General features: G+C 44.5%; 1 protein-coding gene across 3 annotated transcripts in view; it reads right to left on the bottom strand.

Annotated features, from left to right (window-relative positions):
* Positions 1 to 2869: 2869 nt before the first annotated feature.
* Positions 2870 to 12678, bottom strand: part of ALKBH3 (alkB homolog 3, alpha-ketoglutarate dependent dioxygenase) — a 57844-nt gene continuing 48035 nt past the window's right edge. The window contains exons 9-11 of one of the 3 annotated variants that reach the window (XM_044680991.1): positions 9920 to 10018; positions 8708 to 8856; positions 2870 to 3085 (exon numbers count right to left, since the gene is read on the bottom strand). In XM_044680991.1, the coding sequence (XP_044536926.1) occupies positions 8755 to 8856; positions 9920 to 10018 (201 nt within the window). In that variant the 3' untranslated portion in view covers positions 2870 to 3085; positions 8708 to 8754. Of the gene's footprint in view, positions 3086 to 8141; positions 8161 to 8499; positions 8857 to 9919; positions 10019 to 12678 lie in introns of those variants that run through there. The other 2 variants (XM_044680992.1, XM_044680990.1) reach the window with 2 other exon arrangements.

Raw genomic sequence — 12678 nt, 5'->3', positions numbered from 1 at the left:
TCCTTTCCCGGGTCTTCAGGGGCTCTGCTTGCCCATTCCCGGGCCTGGCGGCCTCCTTGGTGTGTCGCCCCCGGCTCTCCCGGCCCAGGACGCGTCGCTGCTCGAGCTCGCCGGGCCCGTTTAGAATGACCTCTCACAGACTTAGTCAGGACAGCAAAGGTAGGCTGAAGCCGGGGCGCCCAGACGGGTTGGCCCTCCAGGTCAGGAAGACCCGATTCAGGTCGTGTCTCCAATATAAACTGTGTGGCCTCGGGCAAACGGCTTCATCTCTCAGATGATAAACCGCAGCTCCATGATGGTGGATGGAAGTTCACACGCCAGGGTTGGACGTGACTGAACATCATAGATTTTGACCCAAAACATCCCTACAAATTATAAGCAAACACATCTCTGTGGTATGGAGGCTTAGCAAAGTGTTTTCCTTTAATGTGCTTATTGCCTCCAGGGCAGAGGAACAGACAGAGGCTGAGAGGTCACCGGCTACTCAAGGAAACACGGCGGGTCCAAGGATGTGGCTGAAGATGCCTGACCCAAGCCCAGCAGTCTTTGCGTTAGGCCGCGTGGCTGGTCTTCCACCTAGATCTGAGCTCTTTCAAGGTGGGACAAAGGGCGTATCTAAACTTTACCGCCCACCTCGAGAGAGGAGCTCCATCAGCGATTTCTGGTTGGCTCACATCCACTCGCCCACGAGACAGAGAGAGGGACGGACGAGATATCTAAGAGGATTCAAAGCTCATGCATCCTGCTCTCGTGGAGTTTATAGACTTGGGGGGGGAGGGGGAGGAAAAATACATAAACATAACTACAACTGTCATATTATAGAAGTGCATTTTGTTGTTTGGTCATTTTTCAGTCATTTGGACTGGTTTGCCATTTCCTTCTCCAACTCATTTTACAGATGAGGAAACTGAGACCCACAGGGTTAGGTGACTTGTCCAGGGTCACCCAGCCATAAGTGTCTAAGGCTGGATTTGAACTCAGGAAGAGAAGTCTTCCTGACTCCAGAGCTAGAGCTCTATGCACTGCACCACCTAGCTGCCCATGGAAGCGTATTACAGAGGGAGAAACCAAAACAAATTCTACATGAGGCTACTAGGAGTTAGAACTGAAGAGATGCCAGAGATGCTCCTTCATTTTACAGAGAAAAAACCAGGTCCGCAGGAGGAGCTCGGGCAATGTCCGAGGAGGCCAGTGGTAGGGCCAGTCTCCAAACGCTGCTGTCCTGAGTGCAATCACAGCGCTCTTCTCTTTCATCCTTCCCCCGTCCTCCTGAGGCTTTTCTCTCTATGCCAGAAGCTGGGATAGAGCAATAAGGGAGCCCTTGAAGAGGTCAGAGCAAAGGGTAGAGCCCAGTGAATAAAGACTTAGGATTAAGGGAGGAGACTACTCCGACTTCACTGCCAGCTCTTTGACAGAGGGATAGAAGAATCAGGGAAGGCTTTCTGGGGTAAAGGGCACTCGAATGGAACTTTAAAGGACAGTTAAGAACTATGGTGGGAAGGATTGGAAGGAGGGGAGGGAGAGGGCATCCCTGGCACAGGGAATCATATGAGCAAAGGCCCAGAAAGGGGAAATAAAGAATATGTTTACAAGGCACAAAGCAGCCCAGGCTGGCCTTAGCGCAAGGTCAGTCAAGCACTTACTACGTACCAGGCGCTATGCTAAATTCTGAGGATGCAGAGACAGGCAAGAACATGGTCTGCCCTCAAAGAGCTTACATTCCGGGTGAAGGAGTACAATAGGAGGAAAGGAAGAAATGGAGGGGTGCCAGTGGTTACCAAGGAAGGGGTTTGTAGTTTACCCAACAGGCAATCCAGACCTTGGAGAATTTCTGCATGGAGGAATGGCACCACCAGGTCAGAAGGAAGGAAGGAAGGAAGGAAGGAAGGGAGAGAGAGAACTCCAAGCCTTTGGAAGGTTGGTCTTTTCCAAAGACTCAGCCTGAAAAGGCACCAAGATTCCTCTGTACTCTGGAGGTCTTTGTGCAATCAGCTGCCAGGGCAGCTCATCAAAATCCTCTTGCCTACTCTGTTCCTGTAGTGGGTGGGTAATTTCAACTTGATTGATGGGCACTGGAAGCCGGACTCTGCCCACTCCTTCCCCCTCTTTCACACCACCTTGGTATGAATGGCCCATTCCATGGTCCCTCAGCTGGCTCATCAAGAAAGGCAGAGACGGTTGCTTCCTGTTGTTCCCCTGCAGGGATTTGCTCATTTGCTCCTCCGTGCTGCTCCCAAGGCTGCCATCTTGGAGTGGGGTAGTGGAGCACAGGGAGGTGCCTGATAATGTTGCTACACTCTGGGGCACACTGAAAGAAATGAGGATGCAATGAGTCTCACTTAGATTCACAAAGAGTCAGAACTAATCTGGATTAGGGATGGTGCAAAACTTCCCCTGGAGGAAGGAGATTAGCTCTTAGAGTGGGACTGACAACTTTAGGGAAAGTCAGAACTAGTCTGAGCTTGGTTTGAGGTCCTGCGGGGTTGGGGACCCCATAGGTTGCAGGTCACTTTCCCCCCTCGATCCCCTACTGTTCTGCACTTCCCCCAAGACACACTTGGAGAGTAAACTTCCACGGGAGATGGGGATGGAGGGGCAGCTTGACATTCCCCACAGGCACTGGGGAGCCAACAAAGCTTCCTGACCAGTAAACAGATCTAACCAGAATTCCAGAGATCTGACTGTGAAGCATGTTACCCTCTTCCTGACTGAGGTGTCATGGACTCCAATAGCAGAATGAATCAAGACATTTTTGGATGTGGCCAAGGAAGCCATTTATTCCATTTAATGCAGATTTGAGATTAAGGTTTTTTGCCTCCTTCCATGGAGAAGTGGGGGAGATAGGGACAGAGAGGGAGGAAAGAGAGAATGCAGGAGAGAGAAATGCTTTTTAATCACCAAATAAAATTTAAATAGTGAAACAGTAAATAGGTCTCTGCGTGCATATGTACATAAACATAAGTATGAAACTAACAATGCTTTGGATTTGGGGTTCAAGGATCCGAGTTCAAATCCTCTCTCTGATCATGATTATTGTATGACATTGGGTGTGTCGCTCAGTCTCTCTGGGCCTTGGTTGCTTCATCTGTAAAAGGAAAAGGGCGTATTAGGTAGCCTGAGGGCTCTTTCTGCTGTAGACCTCTCACTGTAAGGATTGCCAAGTACTTGATTCTCACCTGGGAAGTGCATGCTAAGGGTATTACTAGTTCTATCCTCCATATGAGGAAATGGAGAGTCCATAAACAGTTAAGTGTGGGAGGCCCATTCAATGGAGGCTCCATTCTTTAAAGGGTGGCACCATTCGGCGGTATCTGTTACAAACACACGACCCTATTTCCGTCATGATTCTCCCCTGTGTCCTCTCTAGCTGACCTTCCCCCTTTTCCTGTTTTCCTCTAACTCGACTCTAAAACCAAAATAAGGCAGCCCAGGCCCAGGCCCAGGCCCAGGCCCATTTGTGGCCATTTCAAATGGGTTTTTATAACATGGTTCAGAAGCAAAAGCAGGTATAATTGATGAAGCATCTGAGCAACTTCTCTAGGAAAGCTCAGATCGTAGGCAGAGGCCAGCTTCAGTGGCAGCAGCAGGACCACAGCAGGCACAGATGGGAGACTCCTCCAAAAGCTACAGAATTTGAATTTTTTAAAAACACAGTAATTACAGACAGTGGGTCAGTCCTGGAGAGGAGGGTGTCGAAATCATGAATAAGTGAAGATTTAAACAAATAAAACCCATCACTATGGAAACATTAGGCTTTATAAAAGAGAAAGAAGGCAGTCAAAGCTTCCAATTCTACTCTCAAAGTGTTTATGACCAGAAAAGGCAAAGCAGGGGTGGTACAGCCAAAGTGAAAGCTGCTGAGAAGTTAGGAAGGCATTCTTCGCTGAAGGGCCGCTTGTTATTTGTCATAACTTTCTCTGAATCCTCCCCCCATCTGCTGCCTCCCAAGCTGCTCCATTTTTCCTGGGTCACCACAGTTGGTCCAAGAGACCATTCTTTCCCTCAGTGAAACAAGATGGCAGGACCTGGGACACAAGGGACAGCTTATTGCCAACTGTAGGGATATTGAAAAAGCAGGATGCAACACAACATGGGAAAATCTGCGCTGCCAAGGAATAGTTGGGGAGGGCTAAACCCCCTTCAATCTCAGTGACAGTGGCATTATCTGGGACTGGAAGGGACTAGAAGCAAGTTATATGAGCACTGTTCCGATTTCCCAATAGTTTTACATCATGCCCATCGCTAAAATGGAAACTCTCTTAGATCCAAGGACTATTTCGTATATCTCTGTATCCCTAGCAACTAGCACAGGGCTGTGCAGATGATGAAATTTTATTAAATTATTATAATTAGATGCAGGACAGTTAATCAATTCTGATTTCATTGAATGATGACTCTCTGGAGTATATAGAGGGACTCAGGGAGACAGGACTTGGGATTTCTCAGGTAATCATGTTTTGGAGGAATGAGATGTAAAAAGATGGCTAAGATAGTGGGAAATGGATGACCAGGAGGTGGTCCTTATTTGTCCTGGCAAGAGAAAAGCAATTAAAAGCTGAGAAACATTGCTCAGAGTTGATTCACCAAAAAAAAAAAAAAATGGCTGAGAAAAAGTAGAACTTAAAAGGAAGAAGAAATGGCCTTTAGGATCTATGGCAAGGGGAAACATTCGTAAAGAAACAAGGGATAACAGAGGATCACTGAAAATAGAATGAACAATTTTGATTACATAAAATTAAAATGTTTTTGCACAAATCAATGCAGCTAAAATTAGAAGAAAAACAGGTAACTGAGGGGGGAAATCTTTGCAAGTTCTGCTGCTGAGTCTAATTTCCAAGATCCAAAAGGAATTGATTCAATTCTAGTTGGTCAATAAACAATTTTTTCAGCACCTAGTTGCCTGAGTGTCTGAGGCACCATCTGAACTCAGGTCTTCTTCGTGACTCCAAGTCCAGCACTCTTCTCTACTATAACACCTAGTCCTACACTTTACTCCCTCCTCTTCCCGAGACCAGTCTTCCAATCCAGTGACATTGATGTCCACAAGGTGTTCACTCCATGACTAACTCCAAGCATTTTCATTGACTGTCCCCTGTAATTGGAATTCTGTTGCCTTAATATCTCTGTCTCTTAGGTTTTCTGGCTTCCTTCAAATCCCAATGACAAGCCTTCCTAGATTCCCCCTTGAGGAGAATGCTTTCTCTATTAATTATCTCTGACTTACCCCACATATCACTTATTTGTACATAATTGTCTGTGTGCTGTCTCTTTCATTAGACTGTGACTTCCCTGAAGGCAGGTACTGTTTTTCTTGGCTTTCTTTGTATCCCCAGGACACAGCACAATGTCTAGTATATAGGAAGAGCTTTATATTACTAATAGCATTTTTCTGTGATAGAAAAAATAACTGTAAACCAAGTGGGTACCCATCAAATCTGGAATGACTAAAGAAAATGCAACTCTAAAGAAATGCAATTGGGCCATAAGGACTAATGGGTATGAGGGATTTCAAGAAATGTGGCAAACCATGAACCAATGAAGAATGGGGAGAACAAAATCAGAACAACTGCAATAATGCAACTGGAAACAAAATTCAGATCAGAAGCTATGACTATTCATTTCAGATGACTGATGTTGGAAAATAATTTCTTCTTTTCTGCAGAAGTGGACAAAGGGCTGCAGAATGTCATTCACTGTTATGTGTGACTGCTACACCGGACCCCGCTGAGCTCTGGTTTCTTTTGTAAGGATAGGTACCACGTAGGGGAGGAGCAGCCTAATAGAAAATCAAAAGCCAAAATGCCTCAGTAAAACATGGCATCCATAGTTAGCTACAAAATTCCAGGTGCCTTCTTACTAGGAAAGAAACAGAGCAGGTCCAACGCCTCTTCCGTCTGGCCACGAGACTTCTCTGAATGCATGCTAGGGTCACTCCATCCTTTTTTCCAAGTGTCGCCTCTCACGGCTGACTCAGCCTGACCCTGCAGGTGAGAGCTTGGGCTTGCCACTGTTGCTCAGGTGGCATCACCCTCACAGAAAGAGCAGGATGCACGTGTGAAGGTGAGAGGCTGAGATACGGGAAGTCATGATTCCCAACTGGGACAGATCTTGAAGGACTTGTATGTTCTGTTCCCCCACAAAAGGAAAGAGGAGATTTTAAATGGCAATGATCAAACCCATCACCAGCTGGCTTGCCCTGCTTGTTTTGCTTATTCTGACACAGGTGGAGACATGGCAGAGGCTTGCTGTTACCTTTTCTTTTTAAAACCCTTACCTTCTGTCTTAGAATCAATACTAAGTTTCCATTCCAAGGCAGAAGAACCAGAAAAGCGATATGGCCAGAGTCACATAGCTAGTAAGTGTCTGAGGCTAGTTTTGAATCCAGGATCTCCCATCTCCAGATCTTGCTTTCTATCTGCGGAGCCACCTAGCTGTCCTATTTGCTTTTACTTTTGACATGAAGTATTCCTATCTCCCTCTCTCACAGGCAATACCAGGGTAACTAACTCATAGGCTCTGAAAATGCCTTCACATTCCTTGGAGGAAAGGTGCTCTAAAAAATTATCAATGGCAAAAATAACGGAAACTATATTGGCTAGCACCACTTCTTCCAAACGTTGGGAACTTATCTTATTTGTCATGTGTTAAATGCCTCAAATATAATTGAAAAAACCTGCAATGCAAAGCTCAAATATTCAGGAAATAACTAGAATCATCATCTGACCATTTGGGGAGCCCTTCGACCTGGTCAGGATCTAAATCCTCATCCAAGGAGCACGGTCCCTATCCCTCCCAATGTCCTAAGCCCCAGGACAGCTTCACAGCAGGGACACTGTCCTGCTCTACCCAAACAGGAAAGAGGGTCTACATGAACTTTCTTACTCAGCTATGGCTGGATAGAGGGGCCGTCCTGGGGTTTATACTTCACTTCTGCACTCTTGTTCCAGCTCTGCTTCTTAATGGATGGAGGTCATGACACTAAGCCTTCTGGGTAGAGTAATCTGCATTCTCTATGTGGATGAGTTGGCTCTAATGGCATTCGCATTTACATGGCCCTTACTTTGAAACCTTGGAGTGTAGCTAATGCAATTATTAGTATTCCCAGTTGAGGGAACCAAGGCTCAGAGACGATAATGGGGGGAAGTTAATCCTTTGCAACAATCTAATTTTAATAGCGTTTACTATACTTTTGGCTAACCATTATTTTTTGTATGGCGCCTGACATTATATCTGTGCAAAAACAGTAAAAGTAAATAATCAATGTTTTTTGAACTTAAACAAACTATAATGTCGAGATGTCTCAGAGAGCCTGACAAGAGGAAAGGCTGCAGGGCAGGACAATCTCAAACGATATCCTACTCTTAAAACGAAACCCCCTCTAGTTCTTTCCTCCAGGATCATAGACTTAAGAGCGTGGAATGGAGTTGGGACAAAAGATATAGTTCAGCAACGAGGCTGTTTCCACAGCAGTTACGTCCTTCTTGTTGTTACCTTCCCACTTATTTAAAGTGATTTCCCTTTTCTTAAACGCTTCCCATCTTGGTCTGGAAATATCCTGGCAGGCCTCTCCTGACCAAGAGTTCACCACACCACGTGTTTCTGATGCACCAAAAGGCAACAATCCTGTCTTGTTTTGGGAACCTTGGTGATGTAATGGCCTCCAGAGCCTTTAGTCATCGAGTTACTGAAATCTGAGGTAGAAAAGAATCCTGAGATAATCTAGTCTGTTCCCCACAGGCCCCAGCAAGGACAGCTCCCAGCATCCTATTTAGTCACCAGGGCTCGATCTGGCTTGGCTTTAAATGACTCCAGCAGTTCTCCGGGGGATACTAATCTAAGAGGAACAGATGTCACTACCCGGATATTTGCTTGGCTATTTTGCCTAAATTTCGGCCTATTACTTTTCCTTGCATCACTAGATGATTCTTCCCGTCACGAGGTTAACCATGTAACGCTGACTGCCCGAGGGTCACTGGGCCACCTGGAGAAGCGGCCTGAGATGCTCGGGTCTGGGGGCCCGGCTAGAGCAGAGCCCCCAAGACCAGATACTGCTATACAAAGTGTGCTCCGAACAGTCAGCCTTCCATGACGATAGCACAGAAGTCAAGAAGTCAAGGCAGATGCTTCTTCACAAAAACACCTCCGTCTGGATTTCAGCAGCTGTGGGACCAAAGAGAAATCTGGATGGGGACACAGTGGGACATCTCCACTTCCCTCCACTCACAGGGATAATATGTGCTATTTCCTCCATTCAGCCCTTGTATACAAACGAAGAGAAGAGGCACCCAGGAAGCACAGTGGATAGAGCACCAGACATGGAGATGGAGGTCGTAGACTCATATCTGACCTCAGACTCTCCCTAGCTGTGTGACCCTAGGCAAGTCACTTAGCTTCCACTGCCTGGCCCTTACCCTTCTGTTTTAAAATCGATACTAAGACAGAAGGGAAGGGTTTAAAAAAAACAAAGGGAAGAGAAAAGTCAATGGAAGAAATCATCAGTGAGGGACAACCACATTAGATTTTAATTTGCAGAAAGGAAATCCACAATTCTGTGATCTGTTGAGGGAACAATATTCTCACAATAAACACATCCCAAACCTGCTACCATTTGACAGGACTCTTTGCAAGGCACCGATCAGCCTCTCATCTGCCATGGATCCCAGAGAGACCTGAATGTCCACGCCAACATCTACCTTGGAACGCTTACTGTCAACAGGTGCAGTTGTTCCAAGGGCAGCTGCTCTGAGAAGGCTCTTAGGTCACTCTTGAAGCCACCCCACTGGGCTCTGGGAAAACGGTCCTAAAAGTCAGGTTCACTCTTGCTTCTTTAGAATGGTATTCCTTGGGCACCCGGTGCTAAAGAGAAACGGACGAGTTACTAACAACTAGACCTTAGAACTAACTACAGATGGGAAAGATATTTGCATTAGAGGTAATTTTAGGGAAATGGGGCACATTTCTATTCTAACCTGTCTAAAATTAATATGAAAAAGGATTTGAACTAATATTGATGATGAACTTGTCTAAAAATTCTCTCCCCACCTTTCAATATTCCTCTACCCCAAAGTAAGAACATCTTTGCACTGATATAGTTTCACTTTTCCCAAGCATTAACTTTTTTTTAACCCTTTTTAGAATCAGTACTAAGTATTGCTTCCAAAACAGAGGAGTAGCAAGGACTAGGCAATGTGGGTGAAGTGATTTGCACAGGGTTACCCAGATAGGAAGCGTCTCAGGCTAGATTTGAATCCAGGACCTCCCATCTCTAGGCCTGGTTCTCAACCCGCTGAGCCACCCAGCTGCCAGCCCCTACTCCTCCAACCCCCCAAAGCACAACTCTTCATCTCATTCTCCTGCTGTTCTCCCTAGTCCAACACAAAAGAATCATTAACAGCAAGTCTTTTAACATAAACCAAAGGGCAATGTTAGACACACATCCTAGGTGGTAACTAATCTGTCATTTCCTAGCCCTTTACCATTTTAAAGAGAACTTAGGGGGCAGCTAGATGGCTCAGTGGATAGAGAGCCAGGAGGTCCTGGATCCAAATCTAGCCTTAGACATTTCCTAGCTGTATAACCCTGGGCAAGTCACTTAACCCTAAATGCCTACCCTTACTGCTCTTCTGCCTTGGAACCCATACATAATATTGATTCTAAAACAGAAGATAAGAGTTTTATTAAAAAAATTTTTTTAAGAAAGTGAGAACTTGGAATGAAATACTTTTTGACTGAAGCCTTGCATATAATATAAAATATTACTGGCAGTGATCAATCAACAAACATTTAACAAGTTTTATGTGCTGTTAATTTAATGTCTCAATCATTATGAACTATAGTTCATAATTCATAATTTGTAGTCCTAGGCTACCTTTGGGAAACCGTACAAGAGATACTCTTCATACTGCCTCTATGTTCTTACCTGCCAATCAGCTTGTGTCGCTCCCTCCATCATCAACAAGGTGCCATGATCCAAGGGTATCTTTACTTTTTCCATATATGTATAGTCCCCATTCTCTTCCTGAGAAATAGCATTAAGAGAACCAAGTTATTCCTGACAGATGGCAAGCCAAATGAAAGGTTCCATGCATCACTCATCACCCATCACCCATGTGACAGATATCACATAAGGTGGCCAAAGATATCAGGTTTTAGAAGGAAGCCCATTTTGGTCTAAGAAGGAACTAAATTCCAGTGATACAGGAACTCTTTAAAAGCAGCCCTCCTCTACCATGATATAGAATGGGAAGAATAATGGACTTGAAGAGTCTAAAAGTCAAGCTTTGGTTCTAATGGTTACTGACTGTGTCATCCTGGGTAAGTAACTGCTCTGAGCCTCAGTGAGCTCATCCTTGTAAGACCTACTTATCAGACTGTTGGGAAACAAGTGCTTTGCAAATCTAAAAGCCCTATAGAACTGAGTTATTATTTCTTAACACGTGGCATTAAAGCACAATCCAAAAAATGAACTGTTTGGAAGTACACTAGTATGTGACATTTCATCTTTTAGCAGTCAACAAAGAAATTCAACAACTAGTTCCCTCAGTTATGAGGCCAGTGAGAACTCTTTTCCTGGTCCAAGGTCCAAAGGATCCTTCTGCTTTCTGATTGTGCAAAAGCAAGACTCTCCTCAAAAGCTAGATGTGGCCTTACAGGCAAAAGTATGATGGGGCCAGGCGATACCAGCTGCTCTAACTCTAGGAAATCTACCACTAACTCCTGGAAGTCCGGAATGAAAACATTTTGGTGTTAATACTGTACATTTCTTCCAAGGACCCCAAAGAAAGGGTGATTATGTCATTTTTAAGAGCCTTCATGACACTGCATGGTGAGAGGCAGGTGACGTTATTTCTCTTTCACAGAAGCAGAAACCAAAGAAGTGATGAATTAAACAACTTATTTGTCCCTGGGACTTCGGAGAAGGTCAACAGCGAAGCAAGGAGGTCCCAGCCTGTAGGCTTCCTGGGTCATTCTCCTCTTACAGGAGTGTAAGGAGCTATTCTGTACGTTTGCTTCTAAGGCCATTTCCCTTCCAAAGCAAAGACTTTTACTCGTTATTTGGGCCTCGCTTTTCAGTATGTGGCTATGTTTATATTTATTATAATGGGTTTGACTCTTAAGGAGTCACTGTTTAGAATTCTTTCCCCCAGAAAAATCGAAACCCAAACAATAATGCATTTGGATAAACAACACAAGTTTCAGGCCTCCAGCCCTCTCTAGAGCAGCTCTAGAAGGCACAGCCACAAATCACACAGGAGGAAGTGAAACAGATGACTGATTGGCTACCTTAATGATGCATGCCTCTCAGCTCTGACGGGATTAACTAGCCCCCAAACATCCCCTCGTGACCTACTTGCCACCCAGAAGGCAGTGGGGAGGTTATCCTGCCCTGTGGCAGTCTGGCCCTAGTTCTAATTATTCCCCAGTAAGAGACTATTACAGGCAAAGAAAAATGTCACACACAAGAAGATTTATGTTTTATGGGGGAAAAGATAGCAGAAGCTGAGTGCGTCATCTGTGAGATGAGGGGAATCCAGGGCTGCTGGATTTAGGCAAGAGAGTTGTCAGAGCAAGGTTCATGACAGCTGGAAGCCCAAAGTGGTAAACAAGTAGACTGAATAAACAGGAATGGGGAGAGTATGTGCAAAAAGCAGGTAATCTGTAAATCAAACTCAGGAACTGGAACCAGAGCACGGAAAATAATCGAGGGAAAAATGTTTTGTTTTGTTTTTTTCAAAACAACTGACAAATTTTCAGGTGATGGATGAATTTTTCCTTTTTTTTTTTTTTTTTTTTTGTTATTGGTTTCTTTGGGACATATGATGGAACAAAGAAGGAGGAGGCCTATAAATGCTTGTGAATAAACAAGAAGAGATTTAAAAAATAAAAAATAAGGAGATTTAAAGGGGAGATTTTAAAAAGGAGAATTTCATACATCAAAGGGAAAAATCAGCACTGACAAAGTGGCCCCCAACTGGTTCCATTTCTGTTGAAGGCTTTTCACAAGGCTGTTTTTAAATTTTTGCCACAACCTTTTGCTTTTACATGAGCTACATTACCAAATGCCTCTTTCCCCTACCTAGCAAGCGGTCCCCTAAGACAAGGGATTTTCAAAAAGTAAACCCAATCTCAGCACCGCCAACCCCAACACACACCCAGGTGCACCAGTATTCCACAAGCACTATCTCCCACCTGGACCCCCCCCAGTGGTCCCTTACTCAGAAGACATATTCAGTTTTTCTTTCTGCTCTGCTTCTCTGAATTCTTCAGTCACCATTTCTTATGGTATAAAGCAATGTCCCCTTCCTTTCCACTACCCCAATTTACTTAACCATTCTCCAAGACATGGGGAGAGCCTGTTTTGCAGTTCCTAGGTACCATAAATGGTTTTTTGACTTCATATGTATAATCATTATCCAGTTATTTACCTTCTCAAGGGATGGAAGAGAGGCAAGAAGGAGGGAAAAAATTTAGAATTCAAAAATTTTTATATAATTGAGAAATATTTAATGAAAAAAATTTTAAAACATTTTAAGTGATGCTTATGAATATTTTTGTGCATGAGACTTTTTATTTCTATGCTCATAGCCCAGATTTTGTCACCACCCTTCAGCCCCCTCTCCCATTGGCAAGTTCCTCCAAGAACCTCCATTTTGAGGAAGGGTTCAGATCAGCCATGCT

The sequence above is a fragment of the Gracilinanus agilis genome, chromosome 6, assembly GCF_016433145.1.
Source record: "Gracilinanus agilis isolate LMUSP501 chromosome 6, AgileGrace, whole genome shotgun sequence".
In the NCBI taxonomy this organism is placed as follows: Eukaryota; Metazoa; Chordata; class Mammalia; order Didelphimorphia; family Didelphidae; genus Gracilinanus; species Gracilinanus agilis.
The sequence above is the reverse complement of the archived record's forward strand: the minus strand, read 5'-3'. Positions and strand labels throughout refer to the sequence as shown.